Source organism: Amia ocellicauda, chromosome 7, assembly GCF_036373705.1.
Source record: "Amia ocellicauda isolate fAmiCal2 chromosome 7, fAmiCal2.hap1, whole genome shotgun sequence".
Classification (NCBI taxonomy): domain Eukaryota; kingdom Metazoa; phylum Chordata; class Actinopteri; order Amiiformes; family Amiidae; genus Amia; species Amia ocellicauda.
Window position 1 is genome coordinate 36726222 of NC_089856.1, and position 27485 is coordinate 36753706.

A 27485-nucleotide genomic window follows, 5' to 3' on the forward strand; every position below is an offset into this window, starting at 1 on the left:
GAGTCTTTCATATCAACAAGCAAATAATTGATAGAAGTACAATTTATTTAAAATTAAACTATTTCCAAAAGCCAAATATTCGGTGAATCAAAACCTTTTATTTCAAGTACATAAACGTTCAGGATTCACTTCAGGATTCTTAGTGCCAGTACTTTATCTGTATTAATGCTTTCCTCCCATACCATTAAACAAAGGAAACTGCTTATTAATTAAAGGGATCAGTAACTGATTCCAAACCCTGCCTGGACATAAATCAAAACCCATTTTGAAGGCAAAACAAATTATATGTTTATCTGAAATATTGCATTTTTCTTCAGGCTTACTGAGAATATAGGACAATTGTATGATGCTGGCTTGGATCTCCCCTGTCCCTACTAATGGAGTCAAATCACAGTATAATAGTTATATAGAAGCAGCACCTGAGCCCCAATCAAAGCAGGTTATTATGTTAATACCACTGCTTCAAGGAGAGTTTCTAGTAGGACCTGATAAATCGAACTTAACCGTGTGTTTCAGAGCTGCAAAATTTGCATGCTTTCTAAAGCAAAATTCAAATTAATTACCCAGGTGTTCTTCAGCGAAGTCACACCAAGAGAATTTCTAGTTTCCAATTTTTAAGATAATGTCATTGTATGCTTCTTTGCTTGATTATTCACGCTTTACAGGTTTTATAAAGCTTTACAAAGCATTTTAGATGTTACACAACATACCAAAAAAACTCTTAACATCCAAGCTTATGCTTAGGGGGCTACTGCTCATAGAATAAATGTTACATAATCACAAGTGGACTCAATAAGTAGAAAATCCAACATTAAACATGTGTAATGGTTAAAGTGAAATTTATCTTTAATAAGACTTCAAGACCACCAGGTATTTGAGCTGTTTTGATTTATATATACACTACCGGTCAAAAGTTTTAGAACACCGCCATTTTTCCAGTTTTTATTTAAATTTAAGCAGTGAATAACCTGAAATGGTACAAAGGTAAGCAGTAAACTGCCAAAAGTAAAAAAGAAAAGCTTAGTTTACCAAAAACTGAAAAATAATGTACATTTCAGAGTTATATATATATATATATATATTACTACACCCTCTTAAGCATTATTTGGCAGTGTTACATGCAGCTCCTGTGCATAGAAGTTACACTGTATTCCTACAATGCGCACATTGTTTGAAAGCTTATTCTCTTGAATTCCAGCGCATTTCATTCTCAAACACATCTGATTTACTGTTTCCGTGTCGCCCGCCGTCATTCAGAGCCCGGGGGGTAAGCGCGCAGTCTGCTCCTGGTGTGGGTGGGGGGGGGGTCTCATTCAGACGGTCACAAATCACTCAGTTATATAACACAGAGGAGTTCAGATCCAATGGTGTAAATTTGTTAGTAAAATTAGTACACTATAAACAGAGTTTTCCATCTTGACATTTTGAGCTCTCTATGGGTGTGTGTTGCTTCTACCAAAACATGGATGGTCTTGTGTTGATCAGTAGACTGTTTGGTTACAGAATATGTCATAATTGTCAATATTTTCAGAGATTTTGAATTCCTACTCAGACCAATTATCCCCCCACCCCCCCATTTCAGAATGTGGAGGGGGGTTGGTGTAAAATGCTTGGGGGGGGGGTTAAATAACAATGTTTTCACATCAGAGAATGCTTCACATCATTAGAAAGATGAGAGTCTCAGATTTCAACACAACAGTGAAGAGTACACATGGGATTAAAGAGAAGCACACGGATTTGGTGCCCTTTTAAGGGTTCCAAAGGGGTTATTGAAACCCTTAAGGGGTTACATTTTGTTAAACAAAACAACTGCATGATTTATTTTTTATCTCCAATTGTTTATTTGTTCTATGCTTTATTAAACTGCATACATTTAAATAAAAACTGAAAAAATGTAGATGTTCTAAAAGTTTTGACCGGTTGTGTATTTTTAAAACAGGGATGGAAATAGACAGGATCACAATAGAGGTAGAGGTCATTGGTCACTTTTAATTCAGGGTATTGGTAGAAATGGTTTTAAAGCTATATTTAGGCCACTTTTAGAGTATTGATTTTAGTCATTTTGTAATTGTGTTACATTTTCCACCAAAATGGTATGGAAAAGAAGCATGGTATTACGGTCACATTGTGGTACTAGAGTTGCTTTCCTGTAAATGTAAGATTAGAGTGCCTTTTCTACTGACATAACTGAATCAGGAGTAGATTTTCCTAAACCTACCTAGAAATAGTGGTGTTTGGGTTTCAGGCTGCTGTTTTGGCCTAAAATGGGGTAGTTACAATTGATGTCATACAATAATATGTATGCTTCCTTAACAGTGTAAATGGCATGTGAACAAATCTAATGTAATTTCAAAGCTTATGACATTTACTGTACAAATTAATCAGTTAATGGAATTTTCCAATACAGAAATTTATCAGATGAAAACTGTAAAAGAGCATTTAAAAAATGCTATTCTGAGTTGCAGAATGGTAATACAAATGAAGAAAAATCCATTCCTATATCTCAGGGATGTGTGTATGTGCCCTGTACTGATTTGTTGGTTTTGCAGTTTTCGGTCAAATACTACATATAAATTCAACAAATACCCTCTGCACTATCATCTTCATTATATACCTCTTGATTATGGCAATATGTGGAAACCCATTATGATTTACTCAGCTTTGAGAGAGACTGATTTGCATGCAAATTAGACAAAAGTACAGTGCGGATGTCCTGGCAACCAGCAGAGCTACATCTCCAGCATGTGTCTGCATTCGTGGTAGGAGACATACTTCTGCCACTTCACATTAGCTCTGGGATCATTTTTATGGCTTCGTTTTCAAAAATAACCTTTATAAAAATAAGCGCTTTATGCAATAATGTGACATTTCATACAGGGCTATGTTCTGTGATACTCTGCTTTATCAGCCCTCGCTATAGCAACAGTCATAATCATATTAAAAACATTAAATGGAATCTTTGAGTTGGGCATTATAAATTATACATGCAATTATACAAGTTCTCTTATGAAGTTCTCTTGGTAAGTTATGAGAATAGTATCATTAGACAGAAGCTGTCACTTGAAAACACACGCTTTAATGAACATTTCCGCTATCAGTTCTAAACAACGCCATTTATTTGGTTTGTGTTTAGACCGTTATTAACCATCTTTGTGTTTTAATTAAGGCATTAAAAATTCATGCACTTCAGAGAGAAAGGAAAAAGGGGAAATATGTTCTTCTGTTTTTCTTGCTAAGTGTGCAATTTACAGTGCTGAAACGGCACTTCTGGATGCTTGATAGTATCCACACTGCATACACTATCAATTACAGAGTGAAAATGTGATGATATGAAAAGTTGTGTGCATTGTAAAGTCTGGGGAGGCGTCCTCGAATACCAGCCCCATCAGCTCCCAGCTCATCACATTTGCAGTTTCGTTTCACAGGTGATTTATATGAACTTTTCTTACTTGATAGACCTTAATTCCTACAGGCAATTCAATTTTTTTTGTTTGTTTGTGTGTTTGTTTATTGTTGTTGTTATTTTTATATCCACTCATCAACATTGGAATAAAGATGTATGTCTGTGGTGGCTGCAGGGCTTGTGTTTTGTACTATGTGAAGCTTGCCTCTTTGACTTGGCTGTAGGGCCTGGTGCATTGTTGTGCTGGGACAGAGGAGACGTTTCACAGCAGAATACCAAAGCAGGCACTGCAGTATCGTCCAGCGAACCGCAATACTCAGGCCTGTGGGTGGACCAGAGTGCATCGCTGATTACAGCGTATACCGCAAGCCTCTTCAGAGGGAGCACACAGACCATACTCTTAGCACATATCATAAGATGTGCCAACCAGCCATCTAATAAGAGTTTTGTTAATCTTTAAAGGCTTACACTTTTGAGATATTATAACTATGTCTACAAATAATACTACCTGGATCTAATGATAAAAGAAAGGGAGAGAAAATTGTTATCTGAAGAATTTTAACATGCAATATACCATACTGTGCATTTGTTTTTATTTTATTTGTTCCATACTGTTAAGGTGGGCAAAGTATTTTTTTGAAAGTTTTTATGTTTAGTTCTGATAATGTGATATATTCCTACAAATTGTGTCTGTGTTTTTGCACAAAACGTTACAGGATGGGTTTTATCAGACATGCTGAAAATGCTAAAAGCAATTAAAAATGCAGGAACGGCAAAATAAAATAAAAAAAAGTTAAACGATACAAAAAAAATAAAAAGATTGATTGCATACATGCCACACTGAAACAGCCCGTAACCGTGCAAGGAAATTATATAGATGATAATAATACAAAACAGTCACTTTTTGATCCAGCTCATGACATGTAATTTATCATTGTGCAAACCACTGCTTAGTGAATGAATGTCAGGTATTAGATCCAATGAATAATGGCAATGAAAAGCTGGGGCAAGAGGCAGCTTAGCCTGTCATTCAGTAATGACATGCAGGGGGGAATGTGTCTGCATGGACACAACTGCTTCAGGATACAAAACACGCTGCACTAGAATATGTATATCTTCTGAAATATCTCTCCTATAACACAATTGCTCCAGGACTTCCCCTTAGAGGTAGCAAAGTGTCCAGTCCATTCAATGAGACCTGCTCCCCAGCAAAGTACACTTAACACTCAGCTCTGTGCAGATACCGCACTAGACAATGCCCGCTTCTGACCTGCCTGTGCGTCTCTAACCATTTGTCTGCACTGTGATTACACAGAAAGTGAGTGACTCTGAAACATGCAGACTTTCCTCTTCTTAAACATAAGAGTAATTAGCCAGGCTGAGAAACAAACAGCCTTAAGTAATTCAGACAACAAGCTCTCTGTGACTGTGACAAACACGCAGCTTTAGAAATGGAAGGCTGTAACTCATTGCTAGAACAATATGCAGTTCATAAACTCAACGGTATCCAGGCACTTAAAAAATATCCACTGCAACAGTGGTATAGGAAGTGAAAACCACAGGGTTTTTTTTCCCCATCAGTACTACATTGACTTGAAACAAACAGAAATAAATGAACAAATAATGGTAGACATTATTATTATTATTATTATTATTATTATTATTAATATTATTTAGTAATAAAAAACTGTAAAGTACAGCAGATGGAGATCCAGTTCTTACAGGTTAAAGACAAGGAATAACACATGCTGTTTCCTCATTACAATAAAAGTGTCTCTCAGTGTCAGATCTTTTGTTGAACTAAGAAGGTAACTTTGGCAATCGTAATGAGTGGCATTTTGGTAACAAAGCAAGTGAAATATAATTGCGTAGTGTATGTAGGGTTCCTGGGGTGTAGTGTATGTAGGTTTCCATGGGAACAATCACTTTAAGACTTCAACTTCGAAAGGCTGACGATAATACTGAACTGCAAAAGCAGGGAGATTGTATGGTAACACTTTAATGTGTCATTAATACATGATTTGTAAATAGTTTATAAAATAGTCAAGATCCATTAATAATTCCATTTATAAATTATCAATAAACCTATAATTTATCATTCATAATAAATATGCAAGCTCCCAAAACACTATTTTGTTTAATTTCTTTATTCTTATAAATGATAAATCATATCTTATAAAGGTTTATTGATAATTTATAAATGGATCTATTAATGGTTCCTAATTGTTTTACAAACTGTTTACCAATCATTTATAAATGATACCATGATATAAAGTGTTACCAATTGTTTTATATAATACAACTAATCTCCCCTTTCCAGAACCTCGGTAAGTACTTATTGGAAAAGCATTTATTGAGACTAGTATCAGTTGCACTTAATATCATTAAAACACAAGAGAAGCCAACATCTTACATGAAGATTAGGTTATACTGTTTGAACTGTTTCCTGATAGCTGATTCACTGCAGCACTTTGACGGTCAGCTATTATTTTAATTCTGTCATCGTGTTTCTGTCCGAGGGTTCAGTTGTTGGTATGACTCACAGTGGTGGACACATTACTCAGAAACCAACAGCCAAGTTGTTACATATCACAAAGCATAAATAAGTGCTAAGAATCCATAATTTGGCATTGTTTGAAAACATGTACTATGGGAGATTTTTTTTAATAAAACCAAAGGATAATGACATTATTTTATCTTCATAAAGCTTATTGTCAACATGAAGCACAGACTTTGGTGCAGTAGTTATTAGTAGAACTAGCTTTTCTGGTGTAATTTAGGGTTGTGGCTATAATCTGCTTGGTTGTTCAGACAAAAGCCTTACACCTGGTTTGCCTTGTCAAAATTATTATCCGCCACTATAAAAATATGTTTTTCAGGCTTTTTTGCCACCACCATCAGTACAATCACAGCAGGGTGTCTATTTCAAATACGTGTAAAATAAATAATACAAATGGTACATGAATCACATATATCAGCAGCAGGAATTCATGAACCCATCAACACAGTTTAGTTTTCCATCATTATTTTTTTATTCTGAGGAGTACACAGGAACAACAGAAGACTGAGCTCATTTCAGTTAATATTGACTGCTAAGAGACCTGCCAAATTATTTTAAAGCTTTAAATAAAATCCTGTGCGTTTACAAAAGCCTAAGCCAAAACAAAATGCTGCCTTTAAATATCCATAACAAAGATAAAACATCTGGGAGGCTAAACTAATGCCTGGCAGCTATAACGTTATAAGGCTTCTACTCTTAGATAACTACAGTGACTTATTATGTAATCCACGAATAATAAGCCCTTGTTAACCCATTGCAGAGATTAAGACTATAGCTAAAGTGTGAGAAAACGACTGTATATCAAAAGGCCTTTTGGATTGATTTGCTAGTGACAAAATTAACCTGGTCTGAAGGACTATTAAGTGGATCTGAGTGCATGTATTACAGACTTCCAACTTGGGATAAAACTAGTCAGTGTAAGCAAAGAATATTAAATTACAAGTGTGATTTGATCATTTGATATAGAATATGGGAACTCTCATCTAGCCAATGCATTTTAAACATCCTTGGTTCATTGTGCTCCGTTATGTCTTTATGTCAATATTGACAGTCAATTACTGATAGCACCCAATAGAGGATTGATTTATTTCACGGAATGGATCACTAAACCCTAATTATTTACTAAACACTTTATAATTATTGGGATTCGTTAACGTAATTAAAGCATCTTCTGCATAATAAGCACTTCTTAATTGCTTCATTGGAGACTAACAGGAAAGAAAGAAAATGTGTTAGATTCATTTGAATCTAAATTACAAAGCAAGTAATAAAGCAGAGGTCTGCCTGCTCTTACAGCACTAACAGTGGGAAGCCAAAAATCTTCTTTCATTTTCAACTTCTACAATCAAGTGCTGTTACATTGATGTCAGCTTGCATTCGTGGATAGGGTGTGTTCTTAGGGCTCCTGTTAGCCTGATGTCATCTGCAGCTGCTAGGGAAACACTTCTCTCTAAACCACAATGACATTTCCAGTTTGCTCAAAGGATAAAATCTGCAAGGCAAATATGTTTTTGTTTTGTGGTCTCAAACACTGAGAAAGAAAATGTGTGCATAAACTGTGTCGACAAAAGCAAATGCAACCTAGGATATGGCTGTGTATTCATGAAAATGTGATGTAAATTGATTTGAGAACAAGAAGCCAGTTAAACATCTCTTAAAACATTTTGTTTCCAGGGTATTATGCTTGTGAGAATAAAAATACATTTCATTCTTAGAAAGGGCCAAAGAACCAAGCAAAACAACACAGATTAAAATAACAATCGCATAAAAACAGCCATTATGTAAAACTAATGGGTTTCGTAACTCTAATCTCACATAAGAGGTTCTTCTATAGGAATTCCCATTTCTCATTTTAAAATAATCTGAATGAATGGTAGTCAATACTGTTTGAGAGGTTTTAGAACTCTTAAGTTACTCTTGATTTCTAAGGTAGTCAAATATTTTTTTTTCCTTATTAATTTAAAAATGTGAAAAGTCTGTCATAATAAAAGCAACATTGAAAGCTGGTATTTTGTGTTGCATCAGAGGAATTTCTTTTAACTGTGTAATCTCTGTGTAAATGTAATTCACATGCAAAAGTGTGCTGCAGCCAGCAATAACATTAATAAATAACATTCAAGAATTAGCCTTGTTTTTTTGTTTTGGGTATTTTCTTTCACTGATGCACATCACTGGCGATCAAACCTGATAGTACCGTTTACTCTAAACTATATATATAAATAGTACATACATAATAATAAAGTCAGTCAAATTAAAATACTTCAGCTGTGAACTGAATAACACCTGTCTTTAAACTTTAATTGCTGAGCTCAAGGATAGTCAACGTGCTTTCAGGCACTCCATTTCATGACAGGTTTAATTAGTAAAACTGCTTACTTCACGTTGTTTGGGCCAGTGTGGATCACTGATTAACTTTATTACGCAACTATTTTTCAAATTTGATTAACATTTGGCACGGAAAGCTCAAACTCTGATGACTTTAAGGAAGGAGGCTGTTTTGTGGGAAGGATGGCACTTTGTCAAAGGAGATTGGACTCTCTCTGATCTGTGGCACAGGACACTGAACCCTCTCTAGGGTGGAAGAGGCAGAGCCAGTGCTGGTCTTCCACACATCTCCCTTGCAGAGGTGGCAGAAATAATCTTGGTCCTTGTTTTGTAGTCTTGCCTTAATTCAATGACTGCCTGAATCCCTGCGGTATTGCCAATTTCTCCATATTGACCATCTTGGAATGGTTATATATCAAAAAGAAATCCTACAGATCAGGTGACGTCACGGCACACCCCCAGGAGACTTCACTTACTGCTCAGTCAGGATGTGAATTTATAATCTACTGTAGCCTTACGCAGAGTCAGACACTCCACTCCACTATCCTAGGAGGAGATCTGTAAATGTTTACAGTCATGTCATTCTGCTCGATTGTATACAAGGCTTTATTAATATGTTTTGCTTGATTTACTCCACGTCTTATTCATCAATTACACCACAATGTAAAATGTTACCAAAGCCTTTGCACATGTTTCACAATGCACGTTTCTTGAATCTACTCACCTTAACAGCACTCTAAACAGGGCAAATGAGTCATAGAAAATACCCCCATACTGAAATCAAAATAACTCGCTGTCATTACCAATATGCATTCTTTCACATGCTGTTATGCAAATGCCCCTGTGCATTATCTGCAAAACTCGATTATCTGAATTGACAATGAAAGAGAACGCCAGAGGAAGATTTTTTTCAGCTTGATCTTTTTTTATTTTGTACCCTTAAACACTAATTTTTCTAAAGGCGTACAACAGCTTAATGGATCCCTTAAGATTTTCTGATTTGTTTAATGCATAGCAACTGCAAAGTAAATGCTTCAATTTCAGAAAGTTCAGGAACAGATTTTGACTCCATTCACTGCCACAGACTTTTTGCAGCAAATATCTTGTTTAAAAGAAAATCAAGCGATTGAGCAAATGAAATCAGAATTGAAATTACTGGCTGTGTCTATGAGGACAGAGCTGTTCCAGAGACTGTTGCTGTCAAATGGTAGATTGCTGGTTCTCATCCCGTTTTAGCCAGATTGTAAATTCTTGGTCAGAGTGAGTGCCATATTACCTCTATGACTTCTCAAGCTGGAGAGGACAAACTGTCTTGTGTTGATAAACGTCACCACACTGCAGAACCCACACAGACATCTGGCAAGGCCATTCTGAGAACCAGAACTCATCTCTATCCAGGATCAAGTGTGAGAATGAGCCAACGAGGAGCAGTGAATGTATGCAACAGAGAGTGCAACTCAAAGGAGATGCCAAGATTAATTTTGGGGGAACTGAATTGATGATGGTAAACTGCATACAGATGTCTGTGATTCCCAAAAGTAATATATAAATATCCTACACAGCTTTCATTCTCAGTGAGAATGAAACTATTCTCATTAACACAGTAGGATCCAACAATATTAATGACTTTCATTTTATTATAACTGCAAAAACAAGTTATTCACTTAAAGCCGGTACATTAATGTCAAATCAAATTCTGATAAAACATGCAATCCTGGTTTCATAAATCTCTCTCAGGAAGTATGTATAAAATATCATGTATTTGGTCTATTCTGTATAATGTGCTGAGCAACTACCCTATTCAAGAGCTGTATACTTTTTGAAGGCAGGTTCTTATTAAGATGCTATATCTTCCTGAAAGGAGGGAAGCTTTCATGCTGTAAAAAATGTTAAATGGCTCAGGCCCATTACCCTAATTCAGAAGATAATTGTTAAAAGAAAAAAGAAAAAAAAAACTATTAAACCTTTAAAATAAAATTAAGAAAAAAGTACAAAGAAAAATAATCTATACTTTCTGATTTGAGACAATGCATTTGCTATGGAGAAATAATGTCTAAAAAAGGTGAATATGCATCAGTCCCAGAGTCTACACCACATACTATGATTAATGTTTAGCTTTAGAGAAAAAAAGCACAATTTCTTGCCATTGCCTTTCAGTATAAAAAGCATACAATAAATCTGCACTTGGGCTGATATACAAAGCCTGATTGATATACCAGAAGTACATGTAAAAAGCTTTTGAGGAAATTGCCCCATAACACTCCGTTTCAGGCGATGAGACAATGAGCTCCTGAAAATAAAGAAAAATAACCATACATTTTTGTCAGTGCTGTTTCAGAATCCATTTGGAAGATAGGCACAGCTGTTTGTATGTGTGTTAAAAGTAAAAATGAACTCACTGGTTTTCAATACTCACTGTTAAAAATACTATATCTTCAGTGACTAATACCCTGCCTTGTCTGGTACCTATTATCTACTTTGGCCTTGATGCCAGCTATGGTTGCCTCCCCCTGGGCACTGACTTGTTGAAACTGATAAAGGAATAAAATGCATTTCCTTGGTAAGATTCAAAAAGATCCCAGCTCAGTAGGGTAATTAAATGGCTCGAAAAACACATTCTCCCCGAGTAGTAAATTATTAAGTTGAAATGAAAGGAGGTATCCAAACCTCTCATGAAATTGGTTGTTTCCCTTTGAGTCAATTCAAACGACCAACTAATGTGGTGGAGATGCTGTCTGTCAAAGGCAGAACACGGGCCTCAGAGGAAAGAGGAGGCAGCAAGTCAGGGGATAAGCAGACATGCAGAGCGAGGCAGAGTAATAGGAAACTATTTACTGATAATTAGCTCTAAAAATGGGAGGACTTTTAGTGTTAGGAAACTTTTTTTGGAGGGAGGATTGTTTAATGTGACAGTAAAGGTATTTTTTGATTTTTAAATATTATGAATGTAAAAGATAAAGGGAAAAGAAAACTGAAAAAGGGTTTCCATTATTAAAATAAATGGTATTTATTATGCTGTGCTCCTGCTGCAGTGCAAAACACACTGATGGATTGCAGAATATCCAGCAGACAATACAAACAAAAAGGAGCATTTCCCCCAGTGCCTGTCTTGCGGATATCAAGCGTGCATTTGTAATGTTTATTTGATTTTAACATCAGTTTTAAAAATGATGCATTATAATGAGACCCGGCTCAACTACAGCATCAATTTATCACATACACATGCCTCCAGCTTACAGACTATAAAATCAATCCAAATTAAACACAATTTACAGTTATGAATATTAGATAGTTTGGCAGCGAAAACAAAATATTTAATTGTATTTCCCAGCATGGGTTTTAAATGCATGCGTGTCATACTTTAAAGAAAATAGGGGGTGAGGTAAGGTGCTGAATAAAATGTAAATTCTGAATAGCTCTGCTTTCTGTTGGCCATGAAGAAACACTGGCAATCTGGCTCTTCTACTGTCACTACAGATAGTTAATCATGGGTTTGAGAACTGCTGACAAAGACATCCATAAACTAAAGCTGAAAAAACAATAGTAAGCATTATCAGCCCAATCTTAATCAGGACAGAGGAGATGACTGCTGTCTGGCTACGAGACTCCAAATGCTCACAAACACAAAACAATCCTTCAACGCCTACTTTTTCTTTTTGTCAGGACACTGAAAACACAAACTATATTGGCTAAATAAAAATGCACCACAGAGAGTACATGTCAGTGGAATGGTATTTTGTCAATGCACTTGCCTTTAACAAGGTAAAGAATATGACACAGAAAAAATCCACAATATAAATTCTATCAGTTTATGCAGACACACATTTAGAAGCAAGGTGTCAAAAGCATTATTAATTCAGGCCATATCCCCGGAGGACTACAGGACTTCTTATGAAAACGCTGTATTGTCTTTCATGCTGTGAACAGCTTTTGTTGACATGATGAGTTTCTGACATTGGACTACACCGTGGAGCCTGTTAATTACCAGTGCTTCCCAAAAAACGTTTCTGTCAACACAGCATTACACTCCATAAAAGCCAGCTACATGATAGCACCTCTCGTATTTCAAGGCCTTCTCCTGTTGGAAAGCTGTCTTGCAGGGACACGATCAATTCCACAGAGTTATGACCGAACCTTTAGAATATCACAAAGAGCTTTCATTCGATTAACAGTCAATTATACTCCCCCATGGGTGGTTCTGAGGTTATAGTTTAGTCTTTCATATCCTTAACTGACTGGAGAAGTAGAACAAGAAAAACAACATACAGTACACTGTCAGTTCCAAATTAAATGTTATTCTTTGTCGACATTAAAGATGGGAATGACTGAAATGATCGATATTGACTTTAAAACGTAGCTACAGTTTGGAATTAAAGACTCCAGCTGAAACATATACATTTATCTTGCTAGTAAATATTTAAGCAATTCAACCAAGCTGCCAGTATAGAGATAAAAACATATTTAAGGTTGTAGCTATGGTTTGTATCTTTGTTCTTGTTTAGAATAGATGTGTGGCCCAGAGGCATTCTGCTGATCGTGCCTGAGGTTGTGTGTTAGGAAAGGTTAGCCAAGAACATTTCTTCAGTGAACATTGATTCCAGGATGCATCTATTCACTACAGCAAAACATCACCTAGTTATCTGAATGTAAAGCTTTCTCAAAATGGATGTGAGGTAAATTTTATCTATGAAAAAGTGAGCACACTGTACTTTTAAGACAGGTCTATTTAATCTGAAATCAGGGGAACCATTTTTATTGCACACATATGGACTGCATTCAATTTATTGTGTGAGTTCTGAAAGTAATTGGTTGCACCTGTGTCTTTTTAGGGGTATCCCATTAAAAATGCATCAAATTTCAGGTTGTAATACATTAAAATATGAAAAATTACAAGGGGGTGAATACTTCCTAAAGCAATTGTATGCAACAGACTAGTTTGTCATGGCCCATGTGTAAAATAATGTCTTTAGGGAGCTAGTATGTGTTTTACATCTTAATTAATTCCTGCGATTTAAAAAAATACTTATTAATGTTTGGACTTTAAAATTATATTTATGTCTCATTATCAAATGATTTATTTTAAGCCTATTTTAAGCCATGCACAAAAAGAATTACGAGATGGTAACCCAGGGCTTACACAATACCATGCTCAGAACACAGGAATACGATCGGTTTGAAAACATTTGTGATCTGAGTCATCTATGTCAAAATGGGTTTTGTTTATAAGTTTATAAGTTATTTCATTTAAAGGACACTTTTGTAAAGCAATGTTTACAAGAAATGTATGTTTGTGACTCTCATTTCCTATACCACTTGTAAACGTATTTTGTTTTAAAGAAGGATATAGTGGACAATAATATCGAAGTCTATATTGAAGGTATATTTTACCTTAAAAAACATGTTTTATTGAAAAGCATAATTCCTCTTTTGGAATACAACCTTGCTCAGTAGGAAGAATGGCAAGGTTACAGATTAAAAATGTGAGTTACAGAGATTTAAAAAAATAGAGGATGCAACCCAGATTGCACCTGGCAGTAGGACCCTGACCTTGTCAAAACTAATTTACTAAGTCAGGCAAACTATATCAACATTTTGCAGCCATCTGTAACATTATGCATATCACAAGTACTCAAGAGAGATCTCACCCCCCCCATTATTGCAGATGTGCAACCCAAATTATTCTCCAGCTAAGGTAATAATCAATGTCAATCCTAAATTTGTCATATGAGAAATAGAACTGACAGTTCAGGATCTGTTTTCACTCAGGATTCACAAGGGAATTTCATACTTCATGATGCTTATCTGGAACTGTTCCATAAAACACAATCTACTTTCAGTGATGCACAGACTGGTTTATGATTACAAACAGCACTGGATATTGATTTGTTTCATATCTTCAAGAATGAAGGAAGGAATAAATAAATACAATTAATTACACCAGTACCGTTTTGACCATGTTCGATCCTCTCAATATGGCCAAGGGTTAACGGAATACGCTGCAGGCAGTTGCAGCAGAAAATTCTGAAATCCGTGAGCACTCATCGATGAAGAGGAGAATATCTGAATAGTCTGATGTCACTGCAGTAGGCTTACTCAGCAAAAAAATAAAGGAAAGGAAGTGAGAACATATTCCAAACACTGCCTATTTGCAGATGACTACAAAATCATTATTTTTAAAGGAATGCCGATATTTTTTCCTTCATGCAACCTCATGGATTTTTTTCTTTACATTGCAATCCCCCACCCCAGCATTTGTATCCCAGCCTCCTTCATGCTTGCATTCCTATGATCAATATTTCTTCACACACAGGCACAGATACAGGTCAGAACATTTTACATTTTCAACTGCACAAACTTACAAACATACTGAGAAGATGGCATGTTTATTCTCCCACATGGCAGTGTGAATTTTAAGCCAAGGTTCCAGATGTTGACTTTCCTGAACAAAACACAGATTTTCCCATAAAGTGCTCCTGCTTGTGTTACCCTGTTCCACATTGAGAGCAAGTGTCAAGTACTAGCAGTGATCCTTGAGGAATGTCTGCCGACACAGGAAAGGCAAAGTGAAAGAACCACACCAAGAAATCTGGAAGGAACCATCAGAACTGTAGGAAAAGAAGCAGGCAAGCTCACAGAGGAGGAAAAAGGGCAGCAGAGAGTACAGGGTTTGCAAGCAGGCTGCTGATGCCAGAGGTGACAGATCAGGGAAGGGGAAGGGTCAATGGCAGACTTCTAGAGAACAGGACTAATGAGAACCTTATTAAGCACGAGAGCACAGCAGAGAGATTTGAGCTGTTGAAAAAGGAGGCAAGTGAAAGGGCTGAAAGCTGGTGCGTGAGTCTAAAATAGAGCAGGGAAGGTATCCAAGACAAATGTAGGAGCCTGGCAGGTAGAGGTCAAACAGGGGCTTAAAGAGGAGAAGGAGGGGGAGGGGAACGCAGTCAGCGATCAGGGAGGGAGGCTTCCAAAGGACAGGGACAAAGAGTGCGTTGCAATGTGTAAAAGAAGTACGCGCATATCATAGCTTTTGGGGCAGAAGGACGAGGCGAGGTAATCTTGTGCTACAGAAAATGATGAGGTGAGCGCTGGAGATCTGGAAATAGTCCAGGGGTTGCCCTCATTCAGAAAGCAATACATTTAAGTGGCATATTATGGTGATATTAAGGATGCTCCATTACTGTTTTAATGAATGAATACACATATTTAATAATTCCAACCATACAGTTTATTTTTCCCTGTCTTTGGACATTATTACTATTGTTACTATTATTGCATATGAAGCTAGGAAAAACTGTGAAGCCTGCACCTTAAATGAGCTCATTTGCATCTTTTGCACCTAAGGAGTCTAAGGCAAGCTTTCATCATTTATATTTGAAGTCAAAACAAAAAGTTTTAATTAATGTTAAAACACACTGCAGAAGGTAATTATATATGTATTTTTCACAGTATTTAACCAAGAGAACATGCATCATGGTGTTTTAAGAAGTGACATTTATGTGCTAATGTTTTATTCAAGCTGAAGTCTATTTCACCTCATTCCCACGCTGTGTATGTACTAGATCCCAGTGAGTCACACACCGATGTCTCTCCAGCCATTTAAACCTTAGTGGATTCTCCTTCACTGGTAACTAACTTACCATCGACGAACATGTATCAATACACGCAATTAAAACTATGCAGCCTGTTGCAAATATGTGTAAAGAAAAGATTATTTCACACGTTGTCATGGAAACAGGAAGGTACCACAGCTTGTGTGGATTTTAATGTTGTGAGATTCAGCAGACTATGTAATGCCCCCTTGGCCCACAAATTGCCCATGTAATAAATTATCATCAGGAAATTTGAAAAGACTTCAAAGCTCCCTGGCAGCACAGTTCTTTAATAAGGTCATACTTTTAAACATTATTAATAGGAACTGGTCCAGGAGTCTCATTTCATGGGAGCCTTTGGCATTATTGCCTGTCAATACTGTGATTTGTACAACATAGTACACATTACTGCATTTAGGATCAACAATCAACACACAAAAGGAGGGCTAATTTAAAAAATGCCTGTTTTTTCCTTTCCGTTCACTGCATCCACTGTTCATATGAAGCGCTCAATTTCACTTTTCCTGCAGCGATTACAGGGTACTGCCTGGTGTGAGCTCCTAGCTACTAGATACTGCAAAGTGACTACCTAGAAATTAACAGTATAGTCATGCAATTTATGTATTGATCTGAGAAGAAATAAGGCTAAGTGTTATAAGCACCAAGATATACTCAGACACAAAAATTCACACACATCTTAAATACAATTAACAGGTTTTCCATGAACAGTCCAATCAGTAGGAGCCAGCAATGGAAGATATGCATATGCATAGACACACACAAATACACAGACACACATAAGTTCATGTTGTATTAGATTTCCATACCTACAACTTAAAGGAAATTTAAGGAAATCAGCCTAATTAAGCCTAATTCATATTTGAGGAGTGGAAGTGTTATGTGCCTCCTTTTGACAGAAGTATCAAAAAAGCGGAGCGGAAATATAGCTGACCGAATGTTTTTTTTCTGTGTATCCCTTACTCATCATCTGCATTAATTACCTACATTTCAGTAATCTTCTGCCGTTTCCTCTCTATCCCTATTTTATTATTATTATTGTTATTATTATTTATTTCTTAGCAGACACCCTTGTCCAGGGCAACTTACAAAATATAAGAGCAATACAAAGTGCAATAATACAGTGCAATTCATAATACATAATACATTTTACAAATTCAGAATTTACACAAGTGTATACGAGGTATACAGTTAGCACTATAAAAGGTCTTACATCCTAGATTGTAAAAGCTGATAGTGCAGACAAGATGTTAAGTCAAAGTTAAGAGCTAAGTTAGAGGGAGCATATGGGAAATCAAAATAAACAGTGCTAGTAATGCAAAGGCGAGAGTATGACAAAACGTTGTATAAGTGCAATCTTACAGGAGAATAAATTACTAAATTACAAGTATTTCTTCAGACCATCTCCATGTAATAGGGCCTTGTAATCTTCCTCCACTGGAGCTCCATTAATATTGAAGAGCCCTTGTCTTCAATGACTTTGAGCTTGGACTGATTATTTCTGTAAATTGTATTATTACGTATTATTTAATTGAAACTTGTTAAATGCAATGGAACCAAATCCCACCTTCTTAAAAGGACTTGTTCTGGGAGCTGTTCCGGTTTCTTTTACTAATGCAGCAAATGTACTTCTTACTGGCTGTGGTCAAGAAAGAATGTGATTACAGCTCATTTCACTCCAGACCTGGGAGGACCCAGTGTTCTCCTTCGCCGGGAGTCTTCAAGGTTTCTGAGCAGTCTTTGCAATACCAAAGACCATTAATCACCCAGAGCTTCAAAAAGAGGGTGAAACTAGAAGTGATTGCATTGCTTCATGAGTAGGCTAGGTCTCTGAGGAGATATATGTGATTACTCATGAATGGTCATAGACTGTTCTAATGAAAACAGGCCTGATCTTCCCCCGAGGCTCCATCTCAGAAGTGTTTGGTCCAGGTGTATTAGACCTAACCAATATTACTAAGCTTGGGACTAATTCAGCCTAACAGCCTAATTCAAAAATGCTGGCTTACAAAAACAATGATATATATATATATATATATATATATATATATATATATATATATATACGTATATATATATGTATATATGTGTGTGTGATATATATATATATATATATGTGTGTGTGTGTGTGATATATTGCAAAACAAATATTTTATATAACAAACTCAATAACTATCTTTTTAACTTCATGTCAACTGCCCAACAACAGTTATAATTCACCAATTAAAGTCTGCAAAAGGAGAACAAAAGGAGCCTTTGGCACTGCAGCTTTTAAAAAGGTAATATGATTACTGGAAATCACCACGTTGCAGTCTCACAGTTTAAAGTCACAATGGGATATCTGCAATGCTATATCAATAAATGTTGATTGTTCAACTGAATGCTGCTGTATATCATTTAATTCATTCATAAATTATATTTTAAATAATACATTAAATCGAAAGTAAAGGGAAAAATAGCTTGGAATACCTCCAGTCTGAGTATCTAAAGTTCTTTTAGTGAAAGTAATTATTTTATGGAAATGGCTGAATCAGCACTGAACAATGTACAGTTTCAGGGGTCAAAATTAGTATTCCCCTGATCATTTCTTCCACTGACAGGTGATTGTTAATATTCAGAAGACGAAAACCTATTTGTAAGTTGAAAAGTAAGGGCAGGGAATTTTGAGCAGAGATTTTTTAAAGGAAGAAAATGTGGATCAAATATCTTATTTTCTCTTCCTTGCCTGAAATAAAAAAAAAGATAATCTTTCTATCTCCAGATCAAAGAACATCTGTCTGTCTAATACATGCACAACTACCCCCCCATAGAGAGCACACACATCAAAACAAACAAATGAAGTAAATGGGCAAGAGAAGCTCAAAACCGATTATGTCTACAGCATACTGGTTACCATAGAAGCTTAGTGAAATGTAATATATTTCCATGCTAAAATGTTATTACAAAACATTACTGCTCATGTAATCATAAGAGCAGCTACTGTACTATCGAAATCTAAAGCACACATTCAGCAAATTCAGTTTTCAAACTCAACTTGTAGTGTTTGACACTGAGAGAACTTTGGTTTACAGTATCACTGTATACTCTTTAAAAATCTATATATTTGAAATATTAAAATACAGAGCCCACTGAGCCTACCAGAAAGGACTAAGCAAGTTTGAAGCTGCAGTATATTTCCTTCAAGAATTAAAAAGTATAAGTTGAACTCCCCAACCTCCACAATGTTAATTGAAATAAATTAATATGAGATTTAGATATTTTAATCAGCTCAGAATTGTACAGTTGCTAAAATCTCTACAAACAAATCTGAGAAATATTGCACTTGGTAGAACAGCAGTAGGTACAAAAAGAAAAAAACATCTCTGTTAAATTTACTGTAATTTTTAAAGTGAAAATAATATTTTGTAATTCAAGATAACCTGTGGTTAATAGTTAAATCACCCAGTAAAAATGTGACAAAACATTTCCAATATAAGACATTATTCTTCATAGTTATCATATACATCTTACTGCAAAGTAAAATTATTTTTTAAATATATTTAATAGCCAACTAACACATGGGATGAAATTAGCTATGCAGTTGATTTTAATTGATTCAATCACATTAATTAACAAGTCTGGTGAACTGTAACTTTACACTTTACCGCGTGTTCTGCTTTTGCTGTTGAATAATGTGCATGTGTGCTTACAGTACCAAAAAAGCTAATGATCTGACAACAAAAAAAAAGACTAAAAGATTATAGTAAACTAGTCTGTATTCTAGAAATCAAGTATTACAGCATATCATTTCCTGCCCTGAGCAGCGAACACAAAAAGGCTTATGAGAGCACATACCTATATTTCATCCCTGTGAGCTTTGCAGTGGACTCTTTCAGAGAGATGTGATGCTTCGGAGTAAAAGATCCCAAACTTCTTGCAATAATAGCCACGGTCCGAAATTTGGCTCGGGCTGCATTGACCACATTGGGGCTGGTGGCGTTCTGCTTGCCGTGTCTGTCATCTCCATTCCGTGCCTTCAAGTTGTGGTCCGTGCACGCGATTGAGACCTGCATGGCTTTCGGATGGTTTAGTCAGTGCTTTCACTGAAAGGAAAAGCGAAAACACTTGGCTTCACCAAACACCACCAACTTCCTCTCCTTTCAAAAGAGGACTCCACTCGTGCGGCTGTGGAGGCTGCCTTTGTTGGGATTATTTCAGAACGGTGTCAAAGGAGCATCAGGAACATCCACAGCCTGCTTTTTAGAAGAAGAACAAGTGACAGAAACTAGGAGGGGGCAGCACTACAGAGTAGGACAATATGCCATCCCTGGGATATCGGTTTATAGTACTATTCTAAAAATACCTATTTTCTTCCTCTGTGTCTTTTAATTTTTATTGGATTTATTTAAAATGTCCAAGCTTGTACTTCTTGATGGTAATTTATGACATCAACTGGATTCTATCCCAGTTTCTTTCTTTTGTATGTTTTTTATTCTCACTTACTTCTTCTTTTTAAGGGTCTTTAACAACCAAGCTCCACCTCCAAGGATGATTTTCCTTCAGGGATAAAAACAAGCACCCAGTTGTTGTCCTGATGTCTTGTGGCTTTCTGCTGCTAAATTCTTTCTAAATCAACGTCGAGAGACGAGCAAACCGGGGCTCCGGCAGTGTACACAGCACATCCCCACAGTACTTACCAAAGAAGTCGGAAAAAAATAAATACTTAAAGGAGGAAAAGTGAATAAAATCAAGTCAACAAATCCCTGAACTCTACACACTCAGCAGTGATCTTCAGGGCTCAGACTATCCATGTAGATGCTGTGATAGCAATGCCACAGAATATAGACTTCTTAATCCAGGAGTCCATTCTTTAACTGCTCCATCTAAGAGAATGTCTCCCTTGCAGTTGAAATGAAAAGGTGCCAGTGAAACTCCCTTGAAGAGAAACAGGGTTTTGTCCAGAGCAGTTCTGAAAGCTGAAGGCAACGAACAGAAAGAAAGAGAGAGAGGGGTAGATGGGGAGAGAGAGAGAGAAAGAGAGAGAGAGAGAGAGAGAGAGAGAGAAAGAGAGAGAGAGCAGTTGTCTGCTGCTGCCGCTGCCGCTGCCTAGGCTGTAGAGAGCAGCTTCTGCACTAGGAAATTATCTGCAATTTTTCACCAGTGGCACTGTTTTCAGGAAAGTGGATGAAAAAATAAAATCTGGATAGGATTGACACTGCTAACGGCTGACTGGCTGTGATTTATGTATGTGTGTGTGTGTGGGGAGGGGGGGCAGAAGAGTAGGCTTGAAGCTGGCAGTCTATTCCTTATTCTCCGCTAATAAGATCACAATGCAGGGTTTGCCTGCTTCTTTAAAGACACAAAAGCTGTGCTCTTCTTATATGGAGAGGGGCAGTCGCACTTATGCTAACTAGAAAGCGGTGTGTGTGTGAATGTGTCTGTGTGAATGTACCGCGCTTTGTTTTGTGATTATATTATTAACTCGTGCTGTTCAGGCTAAACTGAGGTAAATGGAGCACCGTGCCTCGGGGGTTTTGAAGCCCAGAAAGGAGGGTGTGTGTGTGTGTGCGTGCGTGCGTGCGTGTGTGTGGGGGGTGGGGGGGTGGGGGGGAACTGAATTTGCCGCATTTTTGCTTATCTGCTGAGAGGGCAAGTACAAATGGAAAGATTTGTCTTTTTCCATGGCCTACTTTAAATACCATATAAGTGTAGTGGGAAAAAAAGAAAAAAGAAAAATAAACAACTCTCCATTATGTCCAACATTTTCACATTTTTACCCACAGCTCTGTTGGAGGCAGTTATATAAAAATATATAAAGATGCACCATATTGTTGCCCCAAACAAAACTCCACTCCACAACCCCCCACTCCACCGCCTTTTCTCATCCTCCCTCTATCCCCAACATCCACATCCCTATCTGTCCTTTCTGGCATGTCAATATTTTAATTTTTTGTGTTTTTTTTTCAGAGGATGATTGCAGCTTCTTTTGTGAGAATTACAGACAAGAATAAATTGACTTTTCAGTGTGAGTTTGGAGTGGTTTGGTGTGCAGTTTGTGGACCTTTGTCATTTTAATATGAATACTAATCTACACAGATAGCTCGCTTAGAACAGGTTTACAGTCACTTAAATCTTAATCCAAAGCGCACACACGCGCACACTGCAGGGAAGCCTGGACACACTTAGTGGATGTGAAGCAGGCAGGCTTTAGCTTGAGGCAGGGGGAGAAAAAAATAAGGAAATAAAAGATATCCTCAGTAATATATTTAACTTCATGCTGCTGTACCTGGTCATGGTAAGTCAGTCTTGCTGATGAAAGCTGCAGCACAGTGCTTGTTTGGGGAAAGATAGCAAAAACATATACTTATAAGTGCCCCCCATTAAAGCATACAACTGTGTTTTCATTTTCAGCTTCCCCCCTAACAATGCCCAAGAGATGTTTCTGACTTCAAACCCAATCACTTCAAGAGCGTATCCTGGCATAAATCTGGCTCCAGATTTCATAACATAATGCCCGTGCAGCTTTGTCTTGGAATGCTACATTTGTGGTTGATTAAGTCTGCTTCACACTGCAGGCCATTGTTGTTGTTGATGTTGTTGTTAATGTTGCCCCTGTTGCTGTATTGTTTTAATTAGTGTGATTTGTTTTCTAGTCAAGTTATTAACTTTTCACCCTGTAGACTCTTTCTAGCCCTTTTACAGAATGTCTGTATATAATACAAATCTAACATACAAAAACAGGCCAGTATGAGAAGGCAGTAAATATGTTAGAAAATGTATTGTTCACAGATTATTATTTTTTTGTAAAGTTAGTGCTTCAATGGTTTTCATTGTAACATTGTCACTGTTGAATAGAAGGTTGTATAGATTTGTTTTAAATTTGGCAGTTTTTCTTGTTATTAGTTTTAAGGCTAATTAGTTAATTGATAGTCTTCCTATCTGTGCATTTCAGTGTAATTATGCTATAAAACTGACAGGGTTCAAAAATATATATATATATATTTTACAATTGCATAACCTTTACTAGACTGGCTTGGAGTATCCCCATAAAAAGTATCAAAACTTTGAAATAATATAAACATAAACAAGCTGATAAAAGGAACACCTGCTGTAACTAGAGCTAAAGAAAATAATTATCGCAGTCAGCTTAACATTTCTGAAAGATTCAAAACCAAAAAACAAACTACCATTTCAAAGAAGAGGCAGTCTAGTTTTCCTAGCGTTAAATAAAGGAAACATGGACAATGAGAGTCTATTTCTGGCTTAATTGCAGAGGCTCAATCATAAATGTTATAATTTAAAAAAAAAATACAGTTTTTCTGAATTGCTAAAACACTAAACCCCATTCTCTGAACCAAACGCTCAGTGGCCTAATCAAATCAATCACTCTTTTGGCAAAACCTTAAACAAGTTCAGGTAGTTAGAGACCATTTGTAAATCTCATCCACTCTTTCTGCAAAACTCTAAACACATTCTCACTCACTAAAACATATTTCGTACTGTAATGCACTTGTGTTGCAAAATGGTAAACACGGGTGGCAAAAGTTAAACACACACAGTTGTCAACGTTTACACACGACTCAAAATTGTTCAGACTTGTTTCTAATGATGTGATCAAACCAATTGTACAGAATATAAGCCAGTTCAGAGTGCACAGGTGGCACAGGTATGTTGAATGTTGATACCAACAATGGATGGAAACAATCTGAGAGGCAGAGGAGGAAGAGTACATGTAAGAGGTGGTGGATGAGGAGGAAGAGTACAAGTATGAGGATGAGGAAGAACAAGACCAAGAACAGTAATTTCAGAAGAAATTCAGAACTGTGATAGACCATGTTCTTGTTCATGGAATGACAATGAGGGAAGCAGGGACAAAGAGTACAACCCAATTTGAGTAGATTCTCTGTGGCCACCATAATCAGGACATTCACAGAAGAAAACAGGTAATTTTTTATTTATTTTATTTTGGTCATTGAAAGTTTACGGTATACATTTGTTTCAGTACATCACTTTATCAATAGAAAGGGGACTGGGGAAAAGCAGGGTTCAATCTGACGAAGAGGAGAAGGAAAGGCAGGAACATAATTGGCCAACGTGCCATTATGGATGTCACCCTTTGTGCAGCCATAAGTAATTGTGGGGTTCTCCACCATCATGCAACCCTGGGGCCATATAACACTGAACATCTTCTCACATTTCTGGGTGGTCTTCGGGATGTTTTGTTTGAGCGTGAACAGCAGGATCATGGTGTCCAGATACGCGAGTGGTTCAACATCAACCAGCGATTCATAAATGTTTGCCTTCCACCATACAGCCCTTTCCTCAACCCAATAGAAGAGGTTTTCTCTGTGTGGCGGTGGAAGGTCTATGACCAAAACCCATAAACCAGGGAAAATCTCTTACAGGCAATGGAATTGGCCTGTGGTGACATAGGAGTGGAGTGCTGTCAAGGCTGTATCCGGCACACCAGAGGGATTTTCCCCCCTTGCCTGGCAAGGGACAACATTGCCTGTGATGTGGACGAAGTCCTCTGGCTGGACCCAGCATAAAGATGTGATGTTGACCTTGACTTTGCAGTTGCACAACATTTTTGAATGTGCTTTTCATTTAGAGTTTTCTTTGGGCCTTTGCAGTTGGACTACTGTATCTTTATGCAAGTGCTGAATATACAGACAGTCAATACTGTATTACTTGCAGAACTTACAATATAAAATACACTCACCTAAAGGATTATTAGGAACACCATACTAATACTGTGTTTGACCCCCTTTCGCCTTCAGAACTGCCTTAATTGTACGTGGCATTGATTCAACAAGGTGCTGAAAGCATTCTTTAGAAATGTTGGCCCATATTGATAGGATAGCATCTTGCAGTTGATGGAGATTTGTGGGATGCACATCCAGGGCACGAAGCTCCCGTTCCACCACATCCCAAAGATGCTCTATTGGGTTGAGATCTGGTGACTGTAGGGGCCAGTTTAGTACAGTGAACTCATTGTCATGTTCAAGAAACCAATTTGAAATGATTCGACCTTTGTGACATGGTGCATTATCCTGCTGGAAGTAGCCATCAGAGGATGGGTACATGGTGGTCATAAAGGGATGGACATGGTCAGAAACAATGCTCAGGTAGGCCGTGGCATTTAAACGATGCCCAATTGGCACTAAGGGGCCTAAAGTGTGCCAAGAAAACATCCCCCACACCATTACACCACCACCACCAGCCTGCACAGTGGTAACAAGACATGATGGATCCATGTTCTCATTCTGTTTACGCCAAATTCTGAATCTACCATCTGAATGTCTCAACAGAAATCGAGACTCATCAGACCAGGCAACATTTTTCCAGTCTTCAACTGTCCAATTTTGGTGAGCTTGTGCAAATTGTAGCCTCTTTTTCCTATTTGTAGTGGAGATGAGTGGTACCCGGTGGGGTCCTCTGCTGTTGTAGCCCATCCGCCTCAAGGTTGTACGTGTTGTGGCTTCACAAATGCTTTGCTGCATACCTCGGTTGTAACGAGTGGCTATTTCAGTCAAAGTTGCTCTTCTATCAGCTTGAATCAGTCGGCCCATTCTCCTCTGACCTCTAGCATCAACAAGGCATTTTCGCCCACAGGACTGCCGCATACTGGATGTTTTTCCCTTTTCACACCATTCTTTGTAAACCCTAGAAATGGTTGTGCGTGAAAATCCCAGTAACTGAGCAGATTGTGAAATACTCAGACCGGCCCGTCTGGCACCAACAATCATGCCACGCTCAAAATTGCTTAAATCACCTTTCTTTCCCATTCGACATTCAGTTTGGAGTTCAGGAGATTGTCTTGACCAGGACCACACCCCTAAATGCATTGAAGCAACTGCCACGTGATTGGTTGGTTAGATAATTGCATTAATGAGAAATTGAACAGGTGTTCCTAATAATCCTTTAGGTGAGTGTATATTCACTGTACTAAGTTGTAATTACTATACTCTTTTTTTATATGCAAAATGCGTTTACTATATACTTCTTTTCTGTAACTACATCCCCTGGACACTGTGTTCTCCATTTGTTTTTGATGTAGTGTCTAATGAATGCTCTGTAGTGTTTATATATTGAATGGCTGTGTGTATGATCTGAAAGCATTGTTTGATTTTGAGCACAGGTGAAATGGTTTTGAGGCGATTGTTTGATTTTGCCAGAAGAGTCAGGGGTTTTGTGAATGTAGTTTGAAGATTTGGTTTTGTGTTTAAAGTTTGAGGAAATGGGTGAAGGTTTCAATAAATGCGTCTTAGCAATTGTGAAACACTGTAAATATGCATACTCTCTTCATACAAACACACAAAACAAATATTTTATAGTTCACAAGCATTCAGTTTGTGGAACAACAACTGCACACTGTAATTGTAACATGTGGCATAAATACAAGTAGAACAGTTTTAAATTAAGGGTGCAGGAAAAACAGTGGATGTGGATTTTTTTCTCTTTATAGAAATCTACACCAGACATATGAACACTACGACTAAATGTTGGCATCATAAAGACTGCAGAATGACAATCAGTCTATCAAGGGCATTATAAAGCCAGCATGAATAAAACTCATTCGGAGCTCCTCAGGGAAAAAGCAGACTCACAACACTGTATAATTAAGGTGAAAAGAAGAGTCGGTATCTTGCCTATGTTAAAGTGACTACTTGCATAGAAAGTATTGCTACTGGCTGAAATGGTCAGCCAACAGTGAACCAAGGCAGTGAGGGATATACAGGATGATAACACACCACAGCCTGTGAGGTATCTGGTTGTCCATTCTGTGTTTTATTACTTCCCATGGATATATTTCAGGGTATCTTGTCAGCACACATCATGTGTCGCTGCCAACTCCGAGCAATTGGTTCACAGCAATATAATCTAAATCATAAAATGATCTGATAAGCACTGTAACTCCTGTCAATATACCGCATGTCTCCAAGTCATTTTCTTATTAATGTTAGAAACCACATTGGCAACGATTTTGGTTAATATTCTTCCATAAATAAAGTGCTGAATACGAGATCAAGGTTTCTCTACTTTGCCAATAGAACCACTGGATATGGTTTACTGTACACTATAACCTTGACGAATAAGCCAGAAACAATCCCAATAGCCTAAGTTTTTTTATTGTGAAAGAAATCCCCCTGCACTCATAAAACAATTCTGAACAAATTCAACATTTCTCTTAGCTTGTGGCGAGGAACTATGAGATTTTGAAAATAACAGAATATGACACTGAATTAAACTGTAATGCCGTCCATACATATACAAAGAACCTTCACGGTTGAACAAGGCAGGGGATGAACACGGTTGTTTTGCTTGGCGACAGGCACGTGCTCTGCTCGTCACATGCACAATCACGTACGCATGTGTGGAGACAAGAGAGGACGGGGCCCAAGTGTCCCTATTTCGGGGGTCACAGAGAGGAGGCAGAACAAAAGGAGAGTTGAGGGATACACCTACGGGACCTTGCTCAAGGGGACAAAGAATCTCTGGGTCTCTGCGCTCATGCTTGAGCTGCTCCAGTTTAAGGATTACTCACCCTGGGAGACTGCAAACATGGCTTGGGAGGGAGAAGGGGTATTATAGAAATCAAGTCAGAGCG

The 27485-nt window shown here is 37.4% G+C and overlaps 1 protein-coding gene across 4 annotated transcripts in view; it reads right to left on the reverse strand.

Annotated features, from left to right (window-relative positions):
- Positions 1–27485, reverse strand: part of kcnab1a (potassium voltage-gated channel subfamily A regulatory beta subunit 1a) — a 94418-nt gene that overhangs the window by 35574 nt on the left and 31359 nt on the right. Inside the window, exons 1-2 of one of the 4 annotated variants that reach the window (XM_066709451.1) lie at positions 20378–20989; positions 19730–19977 (exon numbers count right to left, since the gene is read on the reverse strand). The exons of the other annotated variants lie outside the window; for them this stretch is intronic. Coding sequence (XP_066565548.1) covers positions 19730–19947 — 218 coding nt within the window. The 5' untranslated portion in view covers positions 19948–19977; positions 20378–20989. Of the gene's footprint in view, positions 1–19729; positions 19978–20377; positions 20990–27485 lie in introns of those variants that run through there. 4 annotated transcript variants of the gene reach the window in all.